This window comes from Myxocyprinus asiaticus, chromosome 4 (genome assembly GCF_019703515.2).
Source record: "Myxocyprinus asiaticus isolate MX2 ecotype Aquarium Trade chromosome 4, UBuf_Myxa_2, whole genome shotgun sequence".
NCBI lineage: Eukaryota > Metazoa > Chordata > Actinopteri > Cypriniformes > Catostomidae > Myxocyprinus > Myxocyprinus asiaticus.
In genome coordinates, this window is record NC_059347.1 from 47,840,438 (window position 1) to 47,867,709 (window position 27,272).

At 38.3% G+C, this 27,272-nt stretch overlaps 1 protein-coding gene across 1 annotated transcript in view; it reads left to right on the forward strand.

Moving 5' to 3' along the window:
* Positions 1-27,272, forward strand: part of LOC127438669 (teneurin-1-like) — a 279,485-nt gene that overhangs the window by 206,048 nt on the left and 46,165 nt on the right. Inside the window, exons 8-19 of the mRNA XM_051694410.1 lie at positions 2,061-2,271; positions 2,475-2,576; positions 3,521-3,715; positions 4,699-4,899; positions 8,731-8,916; positions 11,697-11,726; positions 11,867-12,013; positions 13,716-13,932; positions 14,407-14,526; positions 14,865-15,126; positions 18,248-18,515; positions 23,733-23,876. Of these exons, the coding sequence (XP_051550370.1) occupies positions 2,061-2,271; positions 2,475-2,576; positions 3,521-3,715; positions 4,699-4,899; positions 8,731-8,916; positions 11,697-11,726; positions 11,867-12,013; positions 13,716-13,932; positions 14,407-14,526; positions 14,865-15,126; positions 18,248-18,515; positions 23,733-23,876 (2,083 nt within the window). The remainder of the gene's footprint in view (positions 1-2,060; positions 2,272-2,474; positions 2,577-3,520; positions 3,716-4,698; positions 4,900-8,730; positions 8,917-11,696; positions 11,727-11,866; positions 12,014-13,715; positions 13,933-14,406; positions 14,527-14,864; positions 15,127-18,247; positions 18,516-23,732; positions 23,877-27,272) is intronic.

The window sequence follows — 27,272 nt, forward strand, 5'->3', positions numbered from 1 at the left end:
GACTGCTGCCCTGCTGGCTCCTGCCTGTCAGCATGAGAGTCATTACAGTCGATAGGGCTTCAGTGCCTCCACTGCTTCCAGAGTGACTCTGGAGGAGGAGAGGGACTCATTATAGCCAAAGGGTTCTGTAGTGCCTCGGAGAATGCCGCTCATTGATGTTTCTGATGGTTGTAACAGTTCTGTCTAAACACTGGCAATCCTCTCCAAAATACAGACAGACATACACGCGTATGCACATCTTTACCAGTTTCCTTGGAGATAGATTCATCCCAGTTACAGGATGGAAGTGACACAACAGTGTAGGTGATGAGACAGACACTGAACACATATACTGTATAGTGACTCAAACAAACACAGATGGTGCGCTGTAAACCCCTGGATGTAATTGGATCCTATTTGCAGTGAGTGCTGTAACTCACTTAAATGGGTAAATATGAGTGTGTGAGTGTGTTTGGCTGAGTTTGCTCAACTTGAAGGCCTGTTTCTCTGAGGTATATGAATGCTGTAGCATGTGCAGGTGACCAGTCCTAGATTATGTCCCTAGATAAGCCGTGTTAATCACAATGGGGCAAAGAGTGATAGAAAGAAAAAAGTAAGGATGGAATATAATTTGTTGTATGCAAGCTAATGATATTTATGTGAATCTCACAAAACCTGTTAACAATGTCATGGTCGTTGAATGAAACCCAAACCCGACCCATACCCGAGACCATGTGGCCCAACCCTACCTTCCGTCAGAATTTAAGCCTGAACCCGAAATCGCTCACTCTCTTTATAATTTCTCCTCATTGCTAGTATTGTTGCAATAGGCAGTATTTTATGTAAGCGTTGCTGGCAACATAAGTAACAGTATTGTAACATTAAACAAACAAGGCATGGTGGCCCCTTAGCACACCATAGAATAAGGGGAAAAAAACATTGGCTTACCGTTTATCAGGTGGCGAAACTTTGCTTGGTACAGAACTTTTTGGAATAATGTGAAACAATGTAACATTCCTCTTTGCAGCCTGAACTTGTTTAGAACATTCTTTTTTGACACCTGAACTTAAAAGAAGCTGGACGCAGCACTACGAATGAATCTTAACCTTTACATTTGACGTGGTGTCTAAAACATTTGCCGGTCCTGCACAAGAAGCTGAAGAAACAGCATCACACAATGCAACAGTGAATGATGTCCATCCAGCATGTGTTTACATACTGTAGGAAAACAAAGGAAAAACAGAGCAGACGCACAAAAAAACACATTTTGGTTTGAAAAACCCCTTACTCATTCGTTGACGCATGTCTGTGAGAGCACATGCGTGAAACAAGTTAGGTAGGCCTGTTTATTTTTTCATTAATTTCAAACCCGAACCCAATCTGTACCCGAAGTCATACTTGGAAAAACTGACCCAAATCTGGCTTGAAACCCGGCAGTTTCTCAGGTACCGTCGGGCCTGGGTCGAGTTGCAGACCTCTACATGGTCGTATTTCACTCATAAATCATATAAAAATAAGAAATTGAATTTTTTAAAATTTTGCTTAAAGGAAGATGAAGCCTATTTTAACGTGTTTGTAACAATGCATTATTAAAATGATTTATTCATCTTGGTCGTATTTTTTGTACTACCTTTATATAAAAAATACATATTTATATAACTGTATTTTTTACCTTAATACAGTAGAAAAGAACCAAAAAACTACTGAGAATTACCATTGAGAACAATGGTAACTTCAAAAAAAGGGAAAATGCCCAGGCACAAATGAGAATTTGGGATAGAAGTGTGCTTAATTGTCATAAATAATGTCACAATGCAACAACAAAAAATAAATAAAATAAAATAATCTTAATGCAAAAAAGAAAAGAAAAGTTTTCTTTATTTTTCTTAATGCAAAAAAAAAAAAAAAAAAAAAAAAAAGGTCTTTTGATTGTGGTCCAAAATGTGATCTGGACATTTTTGGGAGATCCATGTTTATGGAGGTGTGCTGGATTTGAGACAGATCCAAAACATGAAAAGTCTTGACTCTGTTCTTATTAAATTTAGATTAGATACACATACAACATTCTCCTTTTTCTCCAGTTTGACTTTGTAAAGCTACTGGACGGGAGACAGCTGATAAAGCATGATTCCCGGCATACCAAAATCCCGAACCTTCCCCCACGGAGTCTGCTTGTGTCCTCTCTGCAAGAGACGGGTTTTGTGGAATACCTGGACGTAGGCACCTGGTACCTGGCCTTCTATAACGATGGCCGCAAGATGGAACAGGTGGTAGTTTACAGCACGCCCATAGGTGAGGCCATGCGTGAGAGTTTAATTTAATTTAACATTTAATTATTTGCCATATTTTACTTATTGAATTATATTTTTGAATCGTTTAAAATAGTTTTGGTTGTAAAAAATGCTTACTACAGATTCACAAAGTATTTACGCTTGCAATACTGAGCTTAGAATTATTAAACAGTTTAGTGAATTGTATTGTGTTTGTATGTTTAGAAACAATAGATGGTTGTTCCACTAACTGTAATGGTAATGGAGAGTGTGTTGCCGGACACTGTCATTGCTTTACTGGCTTCCTAGGGCCAGACTGTTCTAAAGGTACAACTGCACACAATGATCCACAACATAATTACAAGCTAATACAATATAAACACTTGAGCAATGCTGATCCAGTCATATATTGATCATTTTGTGATTATTTTTCTCACTATATTGTATTTTAGATCCTTGTATCAATATTTCTTTATGCGCATTCTAAGAATGGATCATGATGGTCAAATAATCGGTTAGTCGTTCTGTTAAAGGGATAGTTCACCCAAAAATTCTAAAATTCTCTCATCATTTACTCACCCTCATGCCATACCAGATGTGTATGACTTTCTTTCTTCTGCAAAACACAAACGAAGATTTTAAAAGAATATCTCAGCTCTGTTGGACCTCACAATGAAAGTAAATTCTGTCCAGAATTTTGAAGGACCAAAAGAGACATAAAGGCAGTATAAAAGTAATCCATAAGACTCCAGTGGTTAAATCTGTATCTTCAGAAACGATATGATATGTGTGATTGAGAAACAGATCAATATTTAAGTCCTTTTTTACTGAAAATCTACACTTTCATTTCCACATTCTGGTGTGGAGTGACTTTCACTTTCACATTCAGCCACCTACTGGTTGAGGCTGATCAAAGGCTTTACTTGAACCATGCAATAGAGATAGAAACTGATCCCACAAATTCACTCTCACTCGCGGACACTCAGAGTTTCAAGCGTGATCCAATTATGATATCGTAATGCACTGCATTGTACTGAAGCGTGACAGATGTATTACAATGTGGATCATATCATGAGGCAGTTGGAAATACCCAGCCCTTATAAACACATTAAAAATCAGTGTAATTGCACAATATTTCACATGTACACTAGTGCTATCAGGCAACATTACAATTACACATCATAAAACTATAACATTTTAATTTTGCACAACATTCTAAAGATATAATGTAACTAATAAACATATGACCTGATGATTTGTATGTATTTTAGACTCTTGTCCAGTGCTGTGTAGTGGAAACGGAGATTATGAGAAAGGTGTGTGTGTGTGTCACACTGGATGGAAAGGGGCAGAGTGTGAGGTGGAGGAAGGCCAGTGTATCGATCCCACCTGTTCCAACAACGGAGAGTGTGTCAACGGAATCTGTGTATGTGCTCTTGCATTCAAGGGCGATAACTGTGAGCAAGGTATAGTCTCACATACTTACACACACTTACACACACACAAACACCAAGCATGCTACACACTTAAAGGGATAGTTCACCCAAACCCGTATATTTAACCACTATATTATACATTCCAAACTCATATGACTTTCTTTCTTTAAGGAAACACAAAATAAGTTGCTAGGTGGAATGGCAGCCTCAGTCACCATTCACTTGCATTTTATGGATAAAAGATGCAATGCAAGTGAATGGTGACTGAGGCTGCCATTCCACCTAGCAACTTATTTTACATCTTCTTTTGTGTTTCACAGAAGAAAGAAAGTCATATGCGTTTGGAACTACGTGACGTGGAGTAAATGACGACAGAATTTTCATTTTTGGCTGAACAATCCCATTAAATTTTTCATTAAAAGATTTCAGTTTTGATGGAGGGGATTCATGTTTAGGTGGAAAGATTAAGCTTGAAGCATAAATAACCCTCATCCGCAACATGACCATCAAGTTGAGTGCGTGTGTGCATGAGTGTACAGAGCTCCTAGTCTATCTCCACGGCTTGTTTATGATGAATGTCCTGTAATTGGATTTTAAACACACTTTCTCCCCTAACCATTCAGCTGAAAATTCATTGCTGCCATTTCAGTGATCGAGAGAGACAGAGAGAGTGAGAGAGATAGACCCAATTTAATCCCATGTAGATCCATCCACCAAATTAACTTTTCCACCCAGCCACTTTCCCCATCTACACACACACACACACACACACACACACACACACTTAGTCTGAAGTGAACATATTGTTGCTGTGTAATTGAAGTTACGTGTATATTTCCAGTCTTTCTCATTCTTATTTAGCTGCTGTGTGTGAGCAAGAGACACACTTTGCTATACAAACAGTTTGTGTCACTCATGTTTTACATGCAACAGTAACTAAATCTTCAAATTAAATGTTTATGGAAAGTGTTTGTTCTATCTGTGTGTATGCATGTGTGTATGCATGTCTATAGTGGATTGCGTGGACCCCTCGTGTTCAGGTCGAGGTGTTTGTGTGCGCAGTGAGTGTGTGTGTTCCACAGGATGGGGAGGTGAGAGCTGTGAGATACCACTTCCTGCCTGTAAAGAACAATGTTCAGGTCATGGAACTTACCAACCCCAGTCAGGGGTGTGTGTGTGTGAACAGGGCTGGACTGGGGACGACTGCTCCGTGGGTGAGTTACCATCATCACAAACACACTAATGTGCTTGTGGTGGGAATTAGCAGGGACCTGGTTATACAGTATTATACTGATATCTGGGTTGTGATTCAATAATATTGCTATTTGTAATGTTTTGTGTATTGCGATTCAAATTTGTGATATAATATGATCTTTTACTCACTTGTTTCTCATTCATCTTCATTTGACTTTATTGTCATTGCACAGGTACCCTGAGATTATTTTTTGTACTTAATGAGGTCATTGCATTAAACTAAAATATTATAGAAACAAATAGAGGTATCTACAAACACTGTAAATTAAATCGATACATGCATACATTATATATAAAGAAATATACTGTATTTATAATTAAAGTATGTGTACGATGTATGCAACTTTTAGTTTTAAAAATGTATTAGTATATGTATAAATAAACGTAAACCAAGATTAATAATAGCTGTAAAAGTCATGTGCATTGTTAGTTCATGTTAACTAATTTCTATAACTAATGTTAACTAATACAACTTTATTTTTAGAATTATGGAGGGCCAAATTACTCAAATTTAAATTATGAATTATTAAATATGTAATAACATTTTAAAAAAATATATAAAATTAACAATTAAAATCAATAAATGTCCTAATAAATTCATTATTATTTTAGCATTATCTCTTAGTACATTTTTCATTTAAGCATGAGCTTTGTGTCGTGTCATTTTCATAATGACCTTCTCTCAAAGAATAAACACCTAAGTCAATGTTACAGTCATTTACAGCATTTATATTTGGCTAGCATTTCCCTCACATTCTCTATATGGGTTAAAATTAAGTTAGTGACAATGTTTTGGTTGGAAACTTCATCTGAAAATCTTTTACTGTACCAAGCTCAGCCATGTGGTTTAAGAAAAAAAAAAAAAAAAGTGCCTGAACTCACCAGAATGTCCAAAAAAATCGATTTTAAAAGTTGACACCCGCTGTCCTCAAGGGATGTGCCGATAACCGTAACCTTGAAAATGAAAAGACTTAAATGAATTTTTTTTTTAATGGAAATGGATGCAAACTTATGCTAAATTGAAACAAAAGGGACATTATTTGATTTATTTAGTGATTTAATGAATAATTTACTTAATTTATATTTTTTGTTTTAATTGAATTGTAAATTATTTATTTAAATATTTACTTGCTTTGAAATATAAATTTTCCCCCCACCTCTATAATCTGCACTATAATCTTCTCCATCTTTTCATTTGTAATTCTTGTTTTGAAAGTGTTTTTTTTTTTTTCCTTCTGTCATTTAGTAAAGTGTCTCTCCCTGAAAAGTTTCTGATTTTTGTTTAATTTGGTTACTATTGACCCTAAAACTCTGGATCCAGTTCCACTGTCTGACAGAGTAAAGGAGGGCCCTAGGTGCAGCAGTATGGATCTTCGTTAAGTGTCGTGATATATTGCAAAAAGAAAATGTACTTTCTTTAACAGAGAGAAATCTTCAGAAAACAGATTCTCTCTTATTTTCGGATTGATAAATGAAAGCTGCTGGATTGTAGAATTACATCAGTCGTGTTTTAAAGATGGAGGGAGAGATGGAGAAAGACAGAAAGAGATAAAGAAAAATACATAATACAAATTTGCATATTCCCTGCTTAACAATGATGACGTTTAAATAAGAGTACCGTTTTATTGCAGAGAGGCTCCTGTTGTGGTAGAACTTCAGAATTGTGCATATTTGGCCACTGGCTTGAATATGAAAGCAGTTATTAAATATTACATTTTCAAAATGCAAAATTTATCAAAATGCATGAATATTACAACTTGAAACAGACCATTTCCACGGCAGAGTGGTTTAACTGACAATGTCTATATTAATAAACATTTTTGTTTAATGCTCTTCCTGTCATTTGTAGACATTTAAATGTTGTGTGAGATTGAGAGGCAGAACTCATGTCCAGTGTGCTTTATGGAACAAAAAAGATAATTTGTTTTGAATGTTACAAGATGCAGAGGTTGAGACAAGTAAGAGAGAAAAGAGAAACTGTCTAAACCAAACGCTTAGTGCTGTAGTTACAGAGGATAAATGTGGCAGATGATTTTAAGAGACTTTTAAGATATGAAAATCTGTCAGCTCAGTTTGACCCATCATGAGTCCTGTGAGGAAGTGTGAAGACAAAGCCATCCTGTCTGAAGGCCAAAGAGCAGTGATATCTTACTGGTTAAAGGAAATTAGTTTTGTCATGAAATCGTGCTAAAATATGTCTTGAATTCAAAACCACACAGAAATGTCTGATTTTTTGGTTCTCTAGATCAGTTATTCCCAACCAAGTGTAGACATACTCTTGGGGATAGTTCACCCAAAAATTTTAATTCTCTCATTATTTATTCACCCTCATGCCATGCTAATTGTGTTTGACTTTCTTTCTTCTGCTAAACAAAAATATTTTTTAGAGGAATACCTCAGCTCTGTAGGCCCTCACAATGCAAGTGAATGGGTACCAAAATTTTTAAGCTCCAAAAGCACATTAAGGCAGCATAAAAGTTATCCATAAACTCCAGTGGTTGAATATATATCTTCAGAAGTGATGTGATAGGTGTGGGTGAGGAACAGATACATATGCAAGTACTTTTTTTTACTATAAATTCTCCTTCCTGCCCAGTAGGTGGCAAAATGCACGAAGAATGCAAATGCCAAAAACAAAAGTAGAAGAATGTGAAAGTGGTGATTTATACTAAAAAAAAGATCTGTTTCTCACTGGAGTGGTATGGATTATTTTATGCTGCCTTTATGTGCTTTTGGAGCTTCAAAAGTTATGAAAGTTATGCACATCTGGAATGGCATGAGGGTGAGTAAATGATGAGAGAATTTTTATTTTTGGGTGAACTATCCCTTTAAGCAGGTTCCATTGGGTACTTCCTTCATTCAATTCAATATGACAATTTACAATTTAGTTTTAAGAACAATTTACTCAAAGAGTGCAAATTACTTTACTTTTGTTCTATCTTGATTTCCTTTATAATTCAATTTGCCATTAGGTCTTTTGCAGCAAAAGTGTCTTGTTTTTGATTGGCCCCAGAACTGTAAAAACGTGTGAAAGACAAACAATCTCAAGTGTCTTATTAAAGAGAGAGGAAGCAACTTGGTGAGTCTGTTTGTCACACACAGTATTGATTATTTTTAGTTTGAAACCCAATAATTTAAATTCTGTCCTCATTCATTCACCATCATGTTGTTACGAAACTTTGACTTTCTTTCTTCATTGGAACAGAAAAAGGATATGCTAGGTTGACAAAATGATAGCGTCAGTCACCATTCACTTTCATTGTATGGAAAAAAAGATGCAATGAAAGTAAAGAGTGACTGAGGCTTACTTTCTGCCTCTATCTCCTTTTGTTATCCTTTGTGATCCATGGGAGAAAGAAAGTCATACATTAACATGAAGTTGAATAAATTACAGAATTTTCATTTTTGGGTAAACTATCACTTTAATAATATTAATTACTGTATAAGTCTTCATGATATCCAGTATAGGAGTTGAAGAGAACACATTTCTGCTTTGATGTGGGGTACTTGAGCCTTACTGTTGGGTCTGTAGGGGTACATGAGACGTTACGCTGAAGTGATAAAGCAGGCTTTAGATGGAGATGAAGGGGTGTAGACACATTATCTTTGAATTTCTCCTCTCTTTACACCAATTCATCACCATTAACGATGTCCTATCCAGTAAAGGATGGGCTTATACTATCTCTGCCTCTAAAAAGATGGGCACATGTTTGATTTTGATGTCAAAGTATATATGGTGATGGATGACTCGCTCTCTCTGTCTCTCTCTCGCTCTCTCTCTCTTATTCCAGAGGTTTGCCCTGTTCCCTGTAGTACCCACAGTGTGTGTGTTGCTGGGCGGTGCCAATGTGAGGAAGGGTGGGAGGGGCCCACCTGCGACAGACAGGCATGTCATCCAATCTGCGAAGAGCACGGAGAGTGCAGGGATGGGCAGTGTGTGTGTCAGCCTGGTTGGGAGGGAGAGCACTGCACTATTGGTATGTCAGAATGATTGTGTATCACACTAATTATATATAAATAGAATTATAGTTTAATTTCATTATAATGTATTATTACTTTTCTTTTTTGAGTATCGCTTTCACTCAGTAGTATTCCAGACTGACATCGAGATGTTGATGTCATTAATTCCTATATCATACTAATCTCACATGCTATATTGCTTCCATCATTCCAACATAATTGTAACATTTTTCTAAGGGTTGTACACTGCATTAATTTCAGTGAATATTTTTTGGAATTTTGGACAAATATTATTTTTTGCCAGTTTTAGGGCATTTCTCACCTATTTTGTTTGGAACATTTGCAACCGATTCTCATAGAATGAATGTTTGTGTAACTAGATTTTTGCAAACTGACGTTTACGTGCTGCGTTCTACGATTTGCTGCAGTTTCCTGATAATATTAGCACTAGAGGAGCTATAACAACATTGTACTTTTAATTCACTTTCACACAAATCACGACTACAACGGCTGATTATGACTTTATAAACACGTATTTTTCACACTATTACTCACAAACTGCTATGTTATGATATCGAAACACTTTTACTCTAATGCATCAACCCTCTACGATCATGCTGGAGAAAGAATCGTCACTGGCTAATACATTTTTGTTTTTACTCGCCAGACTTTTGACAACATGTATGCATAATATAACTAAAAATATATATTAAGCAAACTGAGAGAGGGGGCCTCTTCATATATATTCATGCAATATAGTATATTGTAATTTATTTTATTTTTATATTTTGCTTTATGATTTTAATTACATTTTAGCTTTTTAAAAATGTACAAATTTCACATTCTATATATTTATATGATGTCATGAAATCGCATTTTTAACAATAATACAAGCTGTTGTCACTGTTTGAAATTTCGTACACATTTTTAACAAAACAATTCACAAGGTAGGAACATAATAATGAAAATAAGGGGCCACGATTGTGAAATTTTACTGAGAATTAATTGTCAAACAAATAATTGCGATTATGCTGATTAATTGCCTGTTTTAGGGCTATGATGATTAATTGTCTGTTTTAGGTGTTTCACGAATATGATGGTTAATTACCACACAAAACTCACTATGTGTGCTTCATGCACACAACAAAGTCATTTATACAAATTTAGCTTGGGTCATATAATAAAATAAGGGTATATGATTTCCTTTTCATGCTTCAAAAACGTATGAATGACAGTCAAATGTAAAGGTATAAAATTTAAAATAATTAAAATAATATTTTAATTATCAAAATATGTCTAAATAACTAAAATATATCTCTCTTATTTGTACGATTTACATTTGATCCATTGGACTTTTTCATTGTTTTGTTTTCTTTTGCTTGTTTTGTAACCCAGCCAACCTGTATAGCTGTTATATTATATTATATTATATTATATTATGCAATAGTAAAATATTTCTGCCTTAAATTCTTCACTTTCACACATTATTTTAAGGCACTCTGATTAACTCACAAGCCCTTATTTCTCGTGAAGGAAGAATTTGAAATAGAGCAGGGCATCTCCTCTGTCTCACTGTGTGTTATTAACACTGCGTGAATAAACCCACAATGACCACATACATTTGCCATTACATGACCATTAAGTGAAACTGGAGCACTTTGCATTCACAAAATTAATACATTTATACCTTGTTTATATTTTTGCGGGAGTTTGACGCAAGCCTCTGTAGACGCCGTGCACATCAGAGCACCTGAGAAGTGGTTTATATTCAGATGCTCTCAAGAGAGCTGCTCTTGTGACGTCCGCGGTGCGGTTCCTTGAGATGCTCGGAGTTCAACTGAATGAGACACAAGTGCTTTTTCCTGCACTATTGGTTAGGTTTAGAATACAATTTTGGGATAGGGAGGTCTGTTTTACTTATTTAAGCCTCCATCTAATATTCACCTTAAAAACCTTGTCTGATTACGACACCATTTCACTCGCTTTTGGCAACCCCCGCTGGACATTTCACTCGGAAACTGCAGCGAAACATGTAATGATGCACATAATTTCGTTTTGCAAAAATTTTGCCATGGTCACGTAATGTACATGAGATTAGGACCCATGTCAGATGGGTTGTATTTTGCATTAATATATGGATGAATAAGCCTTAACACACTTTGTTGGTGATGGTTCATTTCAGTCTTGATATTTTTCTGACATTTTGCCAAACCTATGACAGTGGGATGCCACATTTGATTAGCATGTTAGCATGACACAAACAATTTTCATTCTAACATGCAATCTTTTGAAATCATACTTTAGACTCCTTGTAAATATCAAATCCTGATGTCTTTTTGCAGATCCAACCATTTTTCAGAAGTAAATTGGCAAGCGTTATAAATATTTTATAAAACATGCAAATGAAGCAACGCTGAGCCAACACAGCGCCAATCTGTTTTTGTCTTGTAGATAATTTATAAACTAAACATGTCTTTTGCTTTTTCTGCCTGTCTCTGTATTTCTCTCTCTGTCTCTCTCTCTGTCTCTCTCTCTCTCTCTCTCTCTCTCTCTCTCTTTATTTTTTCTCCTCTTGAGCCACAGCACATTTCTTTAATTGTAAAGCTCATGTTGAGAACAGTCTGTGAAACTCTGGGAACAAATATATGCTTTAGGCAGCCAATGACAGGAACACCAAACACACACACACACACACACACACACACACACACGCACACACACACACAGAGCTTCTCTGAAGTTTGTCTGCAATTTTTCCTCTTTATTCTCACGCTCTTTCATTTTGTAACTCTTTCAGCAGCAAATTACCTGGATCTGTTTGATAAAGGTAATACGAAAAGTGTGTACGTGCATGCGATAGAGTAAATGAAGAAATTAATAGATGACTTTGTGATGTCATTACATGAACAGTTTTACTCAAGGTCTGTGTGAAGTAAGTCATGATTTTTGAAACTCTCTCTCTCTCAGATGCGTGCCCAGGGCTGTGCAATGGTAACGGACGCTGTACGCTGGAGCAGAGTGGTTGGCATTGTGTGTGCCAGGCGGGATGGAGCGGCCCGGGCTGTAACGTTGTCATGGAAACCGAGTGCAATGACAGTAGAGATAATGACAGCGGTAAAGGAAACTACAAGAAAAAATAGTGACGTTGATTTTTGATGTGGATGAACGATATAGAAAAGTTTCATTGTTGAAAAGCTTTTGTGTGTAGTGGTGCACTAGCACTAGCATCACAAATCAGAATTGCGAACAGTTTTGTTTTTAAACCGTCTCTACTTGCTCTCCATTTAATCTTTCTGTATAGGAGAAATAACAAAGATACTATTGCAAAGGCATCTTATTTGTGACTCCTTTCCTATGGGAAGTCAACTAATGAATGGCTTACTTATAGTTCACTGATTCTTGAGATAAGGGACAAAACATGTCTTACTTACAAAAGTCATCGTTATTTTAAAATCAAGAAATTCATAATAATAAAAATACTGGAAATGTTAAATCTAAAGGAAATGTGTATTCTCAAAGGATTTTTTACTTATATATTTAAGTAATTTCATTAGAATGTTTTCTCTATACTTGGAAGCACATGTAGCTAATCTGTCCTCAGCAAGATGTCACAATGTTAAACTGCCAAACACAGTGTTTAAAAATGCAACACTTTCATAAATATAAATATCAAATCTGTAAGACATCAAACAATACACAAAGTAAACTTTAAATGTTATTTTCCATAAAAAATAAAATAAAAAAAAACTGCCTATCAAAATTATGTCCTCAATTTGCATCAACTCCTTCAGATTTTGGTATAATCCTGAATAAATCAGACAGTGTCATGGTCAGCTATAACTGTAATTACCCCTTTCCCACTTCCTGATCATGGCGGATGCAACAGTAGGACACGTGGTCTGGTAAGTTTTATATTTTTTTATATTTTAAACAAACAACGTTTAAGTCTCTGTGGTCACAGTTTTAACATGTCAACTCCGTCATCCCATTATGATAATTTCTGTTAGAATTGTGGGCTAAAAAAACTAAATTACTCCAGTATACAACACATGGTTAAGATGCAAAAATATTCAAATTTGTTAACTCTGTCAGAATTTTCAGAACAGTATGAAAATAATAAAAAATTATAGAATGTATTTTATCACTTAACTCCTTTATTGAACACTGTTATTGATAATTAAAGACTTCACACTCTTGTTGGATGGATCAAATTAAAATAACATGCTTTTAGTGTGTCTGATGGAGTTGACACAAATGACAGGAAGATTTATTTAAGTTACGAAGTGAATAAATGTTAATTTTCAGAAAAAAGTGTGTTTATAAAAACCTGTTCCCTTACATGGTTTCATGGAGACCTTTATCTACAAATATATCCATTTCAAATTAATTTAATATTAAAAATTCAAAACTCTTTAAACATGTTTTGTCCCTTATCTCAAGAATCAGTGAGTTGTCTCTGCACAAGCTTGAAGAAGAAAGTATTTTAACCTTAAAGCTTTAAGCTTTAGATTAACACTCACACATGCTCAGAAATGTTTTGTTATAAATGTGAATGTATTTATGTACAAAAATGCAAAACCAAATCAGTCATATGACAACACACACTGGTTTGTGTGTGTGTGTGTGTGTGTGTGAGGGGGTTTCTGGGTTATTCTCTGTGAGACTCTCTCCTCTGGGAAGTTAAAAACACAGATCCTCTTTAATAGAGCTGACAAATGAGATCACACACACACATGCAGACACATGCAGAGCAAGGGCAAGCTGCATCCAGGCTACAAGACGCCACATGTAAAGTGTATGTGTGTTTGTGTTTCAGATGGTCTTGTGGACTGTGTCGACCCAGACTGTTGCAGTCAGCAGGTGTGTCTGGGTGCCCCGCTGTGCCAAGGGTCACCTGACCCCCGTGACATCATACAGCAGAGCCACACCTCTTTTGAAACACGCCCCTCGCATCAGTTCTTTGACCGTGTACGATTCCTTATTGGACGGGACAGCACACATATACTGCCAGGGGACCTGCCATTTGATAGCAGGTGATAAATACACTCTTGCAAATATTAGCATAAGCATACACACAGACGACACACATACATACGCACACACACATAATCTTTGTATTCAAAAGATTGGTTCAAAAGCAGAGGACAAATATGTTGATGTGGGGTTCATAAATATATCGATATATTTTCACTTGTTTCATTAGTGCATTATAAACGGTTCCTTAGGCTCCGATATGCTGATTCACAGTTAGCTTCTGTAAGCAGAGTTACTCTCTCCCAAAATGATTTTTGCCATCATTGTCTAGTTTGAGGAAGTTCATGATCGATCGAGGCATGTATTATATTTTTCTCTGATTACTGAAAAGAGAGTGCTGCTCTCTCAGTTTCGATCTCTCCTGTCAGATCCTTTGGTTTCTTTTGCAGTACCTACTCTCTCTCTCTCTCTCTCTCTCTCTCTCTCTCTCTCTATCTCTCCCCCCCCCCACCTTTCTCTCCCTCTCCTTGCAGTCGAGTGTGTGTAATTCGAGGTCAGGTTTTGGCCTCTGACGGAACTCCTCTCATCGGTGTGAATGTCACATTCCAGCATAATCCTGAATATGGATACACACTTAGCCGACAGGACGGCAGGTAACACACATTTATACACACTTTGTAAAGAAAGACATAGAACACTTCAACATAAACAAACACACACATATGCTGAATTAGTCTCTTCTCTATATTCACTGTACATGTCCTATATAGGGTTCAAATTCTGCATACTGTAAAAGTCCTGCATTTATATGTATACTCCTGCATTGATATTTTCTGTATGGACACTGTATTCTTCCTGTGCATATAGTATATATCATATTCTGTATAAACTGTATACAGCATACTATATATATGGCCTTGATTACTTTCCTTATGATTCATATTAAAATGTTTTTTTTCTAAATGTGTTTGTATTTGTGCTTTCCTATTAGCTTTGATCTTCTGGCAGTTGGCGGAATCTCTGTGACTATATTGTTCCAGCGAGCCCCATTTTTGTCCCAAAGTCGGTCAGTCTGGCTTCCCTGGAACCAGTTCATGGTCCTGGATCGTGTGTTTATGGAAAGAACTGAATCCAAACAATCTTTCTGTGACTTGAAAAACCTGATCAGTCCGCATGCCATCGTTCTCTCCGCCCCCCTCCCACGATTCGCCGCTGACTGTGAGGACAGAGGCACTGTCGTACCTGAGCTACAGGTACTAGATACACCAACTCATATTAAACCCAGGATCCAGTCTCAGTTTCTAAAGAGGGACTGTGTACAGTAGCTTATTTCAAAAACTTATTACGAAATGACTATTTGCACCCCGGTGTAAATAGCATCTGCCACACAGCTCAGCTATTTGCACCCCAATAGTCTGGTGGAACCACAGAAATATACGACATTCTAGACAAAAAGTGTCACTGCAGTGGCGTGTAAAGACGGTGTGAATGTGCAATGTCATCCTAGCGACCCTGGTTCGATTCTGCCTTTTGTCCCACTTTTGTTTTACCATTCGATTTCCTATTTTCACTCTTAATATTTTAATACTACTTACAATAATAAATCAAAATTAATATAAAGGTTGCTTTCATTGCAGTGATTTGGGCACGGTGAATGTCGGGGAGTGCAGAGAAAGGTTTGACCTGGAGGCGGGGTTGGCCAATCACACTTGTTTCCTTCCTCTTACTACCGCGGCTCGGCGTCACTTGTGTGTAGATTGCATCGCTGCCTATATCACTATAGTAATATTGTAGTAACCATGTTTTTTGGCAGAAACCATAGTTTTAATGCAATTAACGATGGTGTTACTGCAGTAATATAGTGGTAATGTAGTTTATATATATATATATATATATATATATATATATATATATATATATATATATATAGTTTTAATAGTTAATTTTGTGGTTACTATAATTTTGCTACAAAATACCATAGGGAAACTAAGGTTACTGTTGTAAAACCAAGGTTATTTTTTTCTAAGGGAAGGTTAAGGTTAGGTTTAGGGATAGGGGTTGTTGTCTTTTGGACTCTAAATAGAGACGATAAACACGCTGCAGTGATGCCCATATGCTGTATGTTAGTATTTAAATATGGCTGCAAATAGTATCTACCATTATTTGCACCAGGGTTGGGGTGCAAATAATATCTGCCACTATTTGCAGTGGGGTGTAAATAGCAACTTAGTAAGCTGGTTACCAAGGCTAACATTTCTAGGCATATTAGACACATTCCAGATGCATTTTTTATTTTATTTTTTTGGTTAAATTAAAATATCAGGTCATTATATTTATGCTAACTTCAGACTTTATTGAAATCAGCTGTAAGCATTAGTCAAGTCTAGAGGTCGACCGATAGCGGATTTTACTGATAACTAAGTTAGGCAGTACCTGTCGGTAACCGATTAATCAACCGATAGTTTTTAAAACTGATACTGAATGAAAAATAACACTCAAAGTAAAATAGTGCTGAACTTTATTATAAAAACAATACTGACTGAAACATGAAAATATATTGTACTTTATTTATGAAATAAATATATAAATATTAAAATATATGAATTAATATTCACATTTTAAAGTCAGCTGATTTTTGATGTTGTTTCATTAGTCCACAAGAGGGTGCAATAAATACATAAACCATTCAGCACCATTATATTATTGCATAGAACATTCCTATCCTGGCTGTTAAAAAAGAGCATTTCATTTTCAATTTATATGCATAAAATAAATAAATACAAAGTTTTAGTCGGTCCATATGCTCAAATGTTAAGTCAAAAGTAAAATGAGGGGGGGGAAATGCTTCAATAGACTGTTCACATTGTGTTACACTTGCACTGATTCTTACTACTCCAGATTCGAGCTTCATAATAACAGCGAAATAACACATTGTTTTCTATGCAGTACAGTTGTATGTAGAGTAGCAATATTCACAGATAGCAGTGGTATTCGGCTGAACTTGGTGGTGAAGCGGCTCAAACTATGAGCCCAGGCCAGGGGCTGTTCAGACAGACGGAACACAACAGACTGGAACCGAACGCGAGGATCTCGAGACACACATTTCCAAGTTGAACATCTTTCCTGACAAAGCATTTAAACAACTCATTGCTTAATCTGAGAAATGCTTATGAGAGACAAAGACACAACAGCCAACTACCTCCACCAACTGTAAGGGGCTGTTCACACTGAACACTTTTGCAACCATCCATTTGTGTTTCTATGTAAACACACACTAGACAAACGTCTTTGTTTCCCTTTGTTTTTGTTTATTCAGCATCTCGTGCAGGAGTGCTCTTTTTAGATGATGTGTCTAATTAAAAAGAACTTTAAAAGCATATTGAGACACCTGCGTTCTGTTAAACTGTATTCGTTGCGCCGTGTCTGGCCTTTTTTAGCACAAGAATGTGATCGATCTGAAGTCATCGTATTACAGTGAGGATAAAAAAATTTAATTGAAATCGGATGCGTTTCTGATTTGCTTATACGTTTCTCTCGGCTGCATGAAGATATTCATTTGCTTTTTCACGTCACTAGCTTTAAATATGCAACTTAGCAATGCAAATAGATGGTAATAGATGGTAACAATTGTGACATTTAAACATTTGGGTAGTACTTGCGTGTATTTTTGTCACATTGTTCTAACCGCTTGAGGTTAGCTTTAATGTTAGCGTCCTCGCAGCCTTGTCGGCAAACATACTGCTGTTCTCTACTAATGCACCATCTAGTCAACAAATTAATTACTTTATAATGATATGACAATGTGCACTGTAGTGTACTGTCTACATACCTTTTCATTGTTTATGTTTTAAATCCGCATCGGAAGTGTTCCGCTCCATGCAGATTGTAGTCTCACATGTAAAAAACAAACACCACAAGGCATCAGTGAAGTGATCTAGAGGCCACTCTCATTCTGTGTAACGACAGCTGACCCTTCCCCAAAAAGACTGGGGGAAACACCTGCACACCAACATCCAAAACACAACATATGCTGGTGACCAGCTATACTGGTCTTTTCAGCAGGTTTACTGCCTATGTAGAGCCTTTCAAATCAGTCTTATGAAATTACATTTAGCTTAGGAAGCTGCTTTGGATGGTGGCTATGTAGACAGTGAGCAAGCTCACTAGGTTTGGAGCAGATCTGGTCTGTTTCTGTGTATTGTAAGCCTGGGACATTTATTTGGCAGCACCACAGTTATTGGCTCATCTTTTGTTCTGTCTGAAAAGTGCAAACAGTAAATAGAAATTCAGTTTATTTTACTGTCTCTCACTCTCATACTTCCCCCTCCCTCTTCTTAATTCATCCTCATTCTTTGCTTCTCTTTATCTCTGCAGGCAGTCCAAGAGGAGGTGGTTATCCCGGGTACAATTCTGAAGTTAAACTACCTCTCTTCCAGAGCTCCAGGCTATCGCTCTCTCCTGAGGGTGGTACTAATACACTCCACCCTCCCGCTGGGCTTGGCCAAAGTCCATCTGTCTGTGGCTGTCCAGGGTCGGCAGCTTCTCAAATCTTTTCCTGCCACTCCAAACCTCATCTATGTTTTCTCCTGGAATAAAACTGACATCTATGGACAGCAGGTCACAGGGCTGGTGCAGGCACACGGTGAGGGTCTTTGTGTTTGTGTGTGTGTGTGTGTGTGTGTGTGTGTGTGTGTTTGTGGAGCAGCCATTTGTAGTCCTCAGGGACCCAAGTACTTTCTGAAAGTGTTTTAAGGAAACCACTGGTTATAAAAATCATGGTGTTTATGCAAGTTTAGTTTTGGTGTGAATTTTGGAGAAATCTTGCATAATTGCAACATTATAATTAAGTATACTAGCATGAATACTTTCCTGAAAAGCCTTCCTAAGTAGAAGGCTAAAATTTTGATATGTTCGTGTCCTTGTAAAGTACACTGACAATCAGTATTTAGAAAGTGGCTTAAAGTAGTTGCTTTAATCTTCATAAACACCTTCCTAGTAAGCTAAAAGGCTGAAACTTCAATATATTTGTCTTATACCAGCCTTGTAACACCCTGAAGTTTCATGATCTTGGAATATTCCTACACATCTTTGATTTACTGAATGGACTCTGTTTTGTGACCTACACAATAAATAAATAAATAAATAAATACTTAAAATATTTTAATTTAATAAAAAAAAAATTTTTTTAAAATGTTGACCACAAAGGCCCAGTGTTGCATTTTTGCAACATTTAGATAACTCCGCAACCTATTTAAACCATATTCAGTTAAGCCCCGTTCACACCGCCAGCGACTTTGTTACTGGATGTCTGGACTGTGAAGTCGCTAGTGGGTGTTTCTACTGCTGTCGCTCTAACGATGGCAAAACTGGCCAAAGCTTTAGAAAATCAGATTACAAATGAGATAAAACTAAGATGTCATTCTAATTTGACATAAAATCAGTTCTGTTGCCTGTAAAAATTTACATTCTGCAAGGGAGAGTGCTCTATATAACCTGCAGCAGTGCTCGTTGCATCATGTCTTTAACAAGACAAAATATGAATCAAACTCATTCAAAATGCAGACAGTATCTTACACAGTTTTCCACGCATCATTGTTGTATTATATCCGTGCATGTGGTTAATGTCAGTTGCAACTGTTGCATTCTTACTACAGTGAGTCTCTGAGAGATAAGATAAACCTTTCACACAGTTGTAAGATACATTTTTCATACAATCAGACTTGAAATCTAATCAAAGTCATTATTCCATAGCCACATACAAACACACACTCACCTACACACGGAGAGGTTTAATTTTATAATTTTTTTCTATCACTGTATTGGAGCAGGAGATCAACCATTCTACCTCTCTCTACTGTCTGTTTCCTCTCTGTCTCTCTCTCTCTCTCTCTCTCTCTCTCTCTCTCTCTCTCTCTCTCTCTCTCTCTCCATTAATTTGAGATCCATCACAATGACAGCAATCAGACACTGCTTAGAGTCTGAATCCTTCATCTTGCACTGATTGAAAAGAGTGAGTAGTCTGTTTTACAGCATGTGCACCTACAGCATAATAGCAAACAAAAAGTAATTACTGGCTATTATGGAGAAAATTAACTCCAATTATCAAGTAGTAATTAAAAAAATAATTAACCAAAAATATTTTGCAAGCATAATAAACATAATAATGTGAAATATGACAATGGGATCTTTATTTATCAGAAAAAAAGTTTATTTCACAACAAATTAGAGAATAGTAATTTATGTGAACATTCGTGTATTACGCATTTTGATATCAACATTTAGGTAGAGGGGTAGAGAAATACTAAATAAAATCCACATAACTCAAGATCTCTGCCCTGAAAATAGGCAAAAATAATTATTAGTTAATAATTATTATCCTTGCTCTTCACTGTTTTATGTTGGCTGCTGCTATTTTAAAGCACCTGTTTAATTATGGTCACCATAATACCAGAGCAACACTACTGTAACTGACACAATTGTAATTAATCCACGTTTACTGTAGCCAACTACCTGTGCTGCTTACTTTTCTCTGAGAATGTGTTCTCTTTAAACATTTTCCCTGGAAACAACAGATTATATACATATGTATTATAAAAATATATAATTATATAAAGTAACAAATATTATTTGTAGATGTTATTCTGTGGGATGTGGTGAAATATGTTTCAGTGCTGGAAAAAAATTATAGGGTAGCTCATTTGTCATATTACTCTAATTCATTTCGTGAAAATCTGTGCAGGTTTACTCTACATGACAGTAATTACTGGTTATACTGTGTAATTTATGCATTAAAAACCTGCAATTATGTCACTTTTAAATGAAGAATTTTCTTTATTTTACTATTAGTCTAAAAATGCTAAAAGTTTTATTTTTGGGGTAGTGCTTGGGTTCAGGTTACTCTATAGTATTTATAATTAGCTTTATATTAAATACATTAGAATTCTATAGGCTGTGCAAAGGTAAACTGCCTTAAAGGGATAGTTCACTCAAAAATGAAAATTCTCTCATTATTTACTCACCCTCATGCCATCCCAGGTGTGTATTGCTTTCTTTCTTCACCAGAAAACATTTGAAGAAAAATAGAAAAATATCTTAGCTCAGTAGGTCCTTAAAATGCAAGTGGATGGTGATCAGACTTTTGAAGCTCCAAAAATCACATACAGTCAGCATAAATGTCATTGATACGACTCCAGCAGTTAAATTAATGTCTACTAAAGCGAAAAGATCACTTTTGTTGTGAAACAGATCAATATTTAAGTACTTTAACTATGACTATGGTAAGCTTCACGAGAACGCCGGTTCACGTGGTCTCTCTTGTGACGTATTTGTGTTGCATGTTACAGACGTAATCTCACGTTCTTCTCTCAGTTGAGACATCCAGGATAAGCACACAAACACACCATTGTGAGTAAAGAAACAGATACAAATATAGATCTAAACCAAAACCAACAAAGCTTCTGTACATTGTTCCTCCTACTCAGTTTTAAACAGCGCTGCTGTTCCGGGTCTGTCTCACGTGTGTCAGTTCTCACGTCTCACGTGCTAATGCAATTACATCACACGTGCATAACACTGATGACTGGAAGCAATGGATTATAGTTAAAAAAGTACTTAAATTCTTTTTCACACCAAAAGTGATCGTATCGCTTTAGAAGACATTCATTTAACCACTGGAGTCATATGGATGACGTTTATGCTGACTGTCTGTGATTTCTGGAGCTTCAAAAGTCAGATCACCATTCACATTTTAAGGACCTGCTGAGCTAAGATATTTTTATATTTTTCTTGATATCATGAGGGTGAGTAAATTATGAGAGAATTTTCATTTTTGGGTGAACTAACCTTTTAACTGCACAATTTGTCAAAATGTTATAATGACCAAAATGTCATTCATTTCAGAAACGCAAACTGCAAGAGCAAATTAATACTAATGAAAGGCAGCTTTCACTGTGTATCATGCTGTCATTGTGGCAAAACAGAGACTTTAAAAATGCAGAATACATAGAAAACCCATTTATGACATACATTAATGTTATATTTAAACTGTAAATTTTAAAGTTTATTTGGTTATTTTAGAACTCGAAATCATAACTGATAACATAGGCCTTCTCATGATCATTCAACTCTTAATTCTAAGGTAAAAATAGCCTACTAACAGTTTATGCCCAAAGTATTATGTCGTATTTCAATGTTATAAACATTATTTTTAACTGGTGAAATATTCTAAGTGGCCGTTCCCTCCAGTGCTCGATCGAAGTGGGCCGGTGCGCCTGATAGACCCATGCCGAACAGGTGTGTCTTTCCCCCCGTGAAACAAATTGTGAGCGTCGCTTCTTTTTCGTAAAGCCTCCCGTGTCTCCCGAGCACAACTTCACCATGGTCAAGATATCTGCTGATTGAAATTCAGATCCCGTTTTAGAATACACCAGTGGTGGGATGGCTTAACATGTACATAATACTGTATTTTTTTCTTTGTGAAGTATGAATTGAAGCGATTTTGTTCTCCGCTCCATAATTGTTCTGATACATTTCAAGAGAAGAGTGTAATACAACAGGTATTCTCATCAACTGCTTGCTAAATATCGAATAAATATTGAATAAAAAAAATAAAATGGTATCTAGTGAGAGCCATAATGTAGGTGAGCATGCATTTGGTGCAATTATCCGACACAAAAATCTTCTTTTGGAGGTGTGTCTAAGGCTACGTTCACACCGGAGCTGAATGTGGCCCAAATCCACCATACAAAGGCAAATTACTACATAACAATTCTTTAACCATCATCGGTCCTTCTCCATCACTCGTGGACATATATACTTTTTTTTTTATTGAATAATGTGCATCTATATTGTGTGTATTGTATACTGTACAGTGTATGTTATTATTTGTATATTGTGTTGTGTGTAATTATGTGTATATTAGACTTTAAATTGTGTTGTGTTAATCTGATGTTTATTGTAAATTGGTATATGTCTCATCACTGTCACGACTGCTATGTTGATCGGAACTGCACCCAAGAATTTCACACACCATTGCACTTGTATTTATGGCTGTGTGACAATAAAAGTGATTTGATTTGATTTTGATTTGATTTGACATATTATCAGATAGGCATGTGTCTTATCTGCATTAAAAATGGATAATTACATTTTTAATTATAATTTAATTCATACTATAATCATGAACATATCAGAGTTTGTTATACGCATGCTCAAGGAGTGTTACACGCAAGAGGGTCATTTAAGGAGTGTCGGCTGTTCAGACCATTGTCTGATATGGGCTACTTTAAAATGTCATGTGAACAACCTAAAAAAAATAGATCTGAGCAAAAAATCAGATCTGGGCCATATTCAGCTGTGGTGTGAACGTAGCCTAAAATATTTGCACGTGTAGTTATTTGTGAGGTTTTTTTTTGTAAATCACCTGCAACATGCCCAAGACGTGCACATGCTATTTCATAGATTGCACAAGCAAATTAGTACCTGTTATTTGGGAGTTTAGTGAATCGGGGCCTTAAAGTATAATCTGTCCTATGAGACATGAGTTTGGCTCAACTCTGCTCAGATTTTAAGTGTGAAAAGTGGATGATTTGGCTGAACAGTCAAAAAACTTTGAAGCCATTTTTCTCAGTTGTTGGTGTACTGCGTTTTGCCTTTTTAGGGCATTATGGTACTTGGATAGAAAAATGAATGTGTGTGTGTGTGTGTGTGTGTGTGTGTGTGTGTGTGTGTGTGTGTGTGTAGGTAGGTAAATGTCTTTTCTAAACATAGTGGTGGTTTGTCGGTTTTGGATTTTGATGATACTGGTGATATTTACTGGTATTTAAAGGTCTTAATGTGTGTGTTTGTCTATTAATGACAGTCTCTGTTGGATATGAGTATGAATCCTGTCCAGACGTTGTACTTTGGGAGAAGAGAGCCGCTCAGCTGCAGGGCTTTGAACTGATACCCTCCAACCTGGGCAGATGGACACTGAACCATCACCACATCCTCAACCTGGAGAGTGGTGAGCAATGAGATCACACACACGAGACAAAGATCAAAGCAGCCTCTCAATCTCAGAGTTTTTAGCATTTGATTTTTGTACCACAACCTTCTATTTACTGTTATATAACAGTTACTTCCAATCCTTAAATCTGTTTGGACAAGTGGCATTACAAGGGTGCTGACCTAATAACTGCACTTGGGCTGAATAAAAATATAGATTTTCTGATTAATTGCAATCCCAATATTGATTGTTAAAATCCAAAGATAAATCTGTAAACTTAAGTTTACTTTAGTTTTAGTTGTGTTGATTAGTATGGCTGTTAAATTGAACTAAATAGTTTGGGCCATGTTGTTAATTTTTATATAACTTGACTATAATATTAAAATAAATTGTGAGAGAATTTATTTCAGATGTAAGCTAAATGAATATTATAACTGAAATATAACCTTATGAATCAGAATAGAATCAAACCAAAATTGGAATCGAAGCGAGAACTTCAAATCAGATAAAACGTCATGGTTACTGGTGTAACCTCCATTCCCTGATGGAGGCAACGAGACGTTGATGTCGATGTAGTGACACTAGGGGTCACTCTTGGGAGCCCGAGACACCTCTGGTCTTTGATAAAAGGCCAATGAAAATTGGCGAGTGGTATTTGCATGCCATTCCCCCAGACATACGGGTATAAAAGGAGCTGGTATGCAACCACTCATTCAGGTTTTACGCTGAGGAGCCGATGTAAGGTCCGGCCATTTCAGCGGGTAGTTCAGCGTTGTGGCAGGAGGGACCAACGTCTCGTTCCCTCCATCAAGGAACGGATGTTACACCAGTAACCATGACATTCCCTATCTGTCACTCACTCGACGTTGGTGTCGATGTAGTGACACTAGGGGTCCCTATACAAAACGCCACAAGGCTGAACTGTGTTACGTGAACTGGCGGTGTGTGGTGGGCAGACTTGCTGTGTGCCTCATAGCCAGCGCACCAGGTCGACATGTAACCTCCCCCGACACAGTTATGAGTGTCGAACGGCCCTTTTTGGGGACAAGTCGACTACACAAAGATAGAGACAGGCTTAACCCAGTCGTGGCCTCTTTTCCCCTTCTCTTTTTCCACTCCCTAAAAAAGAAGGGGGATTATCCGACTGGGCCCCCAAGTCTAGTCGGGGGGTGTCCCTCCCAAGGGGAAGACACCGTGGAGACCACACCTCGCCCAAAGAGAGGGGGGGATATTTAAGTGGAAAAATACGTCACATGGTCTTTCCAACCATGTGGAGAGCCTTCAAAGTAGATCCTGCCCAATGGGGGAGGAGTTACTACAAACATGGAGACTGGGGCAGAGGGGCTCTGCCCAAGGAAGACGCAGTTTGCCAGCAGGGAAACGAACTAGCGGAGGAAATAGATCGCATGGGGTTTAGCCTTACAGGGAACCACCACATGCGGAGCACCTACCCCAGAACAGGGCTCTTAGTTAGCACGTGTACTGGGCCGGCATCGAGTCTCTCCGAAAACTCGACTGCCACAGGGCTCGGAGGAAGTCAACCAAGGAACAAATTTTGTGAACACTACTGGGAATTAACGGCACACGTCTTCAGCTCAAAAGGAGGTGGAAGGCGCTATGTGCAAGCGATACACCCAGCCGGCTATCCCGGGCTTCTCCGCTTGTATTGCGTGCCACTACCTGGGATGAAACCGGTTCCTCCCGGAGGTTGTAGAACCTTGCAAAGGTGTTGGGTGTTGCCCAGCCCGCTGCTCTGCAAATGTCTGTTAGAGAGGCACCTCTGGCCAGGGCCCAAGAAGCCGCTACACCACGGGTAGAATGGGCTCGTAGCTCTACTGGGGGCAGCATGTTTTGGGGGAGATATGCCATAGTTATGGCGTCAATGAGCCAGTGGGCGATCCTCTGCTTGGAGACAGCACTTCCTTTCCGCTGTGCACCAAAGCAGACAAAGAGCTGCTCAGAGATTCTAAAGCTCTGCGTGTGATCTAGATAGATGCGTAAAGTGCGCACCGGACACAGCAATGACAGGGCGGGGTCTGACTCCTCCTGGGGCAGCGCTTGCAGGTTCACCACCTAGTCCCTAAAGGGGTGGTGGGAACCTTGGGCACATAGCCCGGTCAGGGTCTCAGGATCACGTGAGAGTAACCTGGACCGAACTCCAGGCACGTTTTGCTGACAGAGAACGCTTGCAGGTCACCTACCCTCTTGATGGAAGTGAGCGCAGTCAGGAGGGCAGCCTTCAAGGAGAGCGCCATAAGCTCGGCTGACTGCAAAAGCTCAAAGGGGGCTCTCTGTAGACCCTGAAGAACTACAGAGGTCCGATGAGGGAACGAGGCGTGGCCTGGAGGGATTCAGCCTCCTGGCGCCTCTTAGGAACCTGATGATCAGGTCATGCTTCCATAAGGACTTGCCGTTGACTGCGTCGTGGTGTGCTGCTATGGCAGCAATGTACACCTTCAAGGTGGAAGGGGACAGCCTCCCTTCCAACCTCTCTTGCAGGAAGGAAAGCACTGATCTGACTGTGCATCTCTGGGGGTCTTCCCGACGGGAAGAACACCACTTAGCGAACAGACGCCACTTAAAGGCATACAGGTGCCTCGTAGAGGGAGCCCTAGCCTGAGTGATCGTGTCTACCACCGCAGGTGGGAGACAGTTCAGGTGGGAGACAGTTTAGGTCTTCCACGTCCCGTCCAGGGGCCAGACATGGAGATTCCAGAGGTCTTGGCACGGGTGCCAGATGGTGCCCCTTCCCTGAAAAAGAAGGTCCTTCCTCAGGGGAATTTGCCAGGGGGGAGCTGTCACGAGGAGCGTGAGGTCCGAGCACCACGTCTGGGCGGGCCAGTAGGGTGCTACCAGGACGACCTGCTCCTCGTCCTCCCTGACCTTGCACAGGGTCTGTGCAAGCAGGCTCACTGGGGGAAACGCATATTTGCGAATGCCAGGGGGCCAGCTGTGTGCCAGCGCGTCTATGCCGAGGGGGGCCTCTGTCAGGGCGTACCAGAGCAGGCAGTGGGGAGGATTCTTGGGAGGCGAACAGGTGCACCTGTGCCTGTCGAATCGACTCCAAACCAGCTGGACCACCTGAAGGTGGAGTCTCCACTCTCCCCTGAGGGTAACCTGTTGTGACAGCGCGTCCACTGTAGTGTTGAGGTTGCCTGGGATGTGAGTGGCTTGCAGCGACTTGAAGTGCTGCTGACTCCAGAGGAGGAGACGGCGGGCGAGTTGTGACATACAACGAGAGCGCAAACCACCTTGGCGGTTGACATATGCTACCGTTGTCGTGTTGTCTGTCTGAACTAACACGTGCTTGCCCTGGATCAATGGCCGAAACCTCCACAGGGCGAGCAGAACTGCCAACAACTCGAGGCAGTTGATGTGCCAATGCAGTCGCGGACCCGTGCAGAGGCTGGCGGC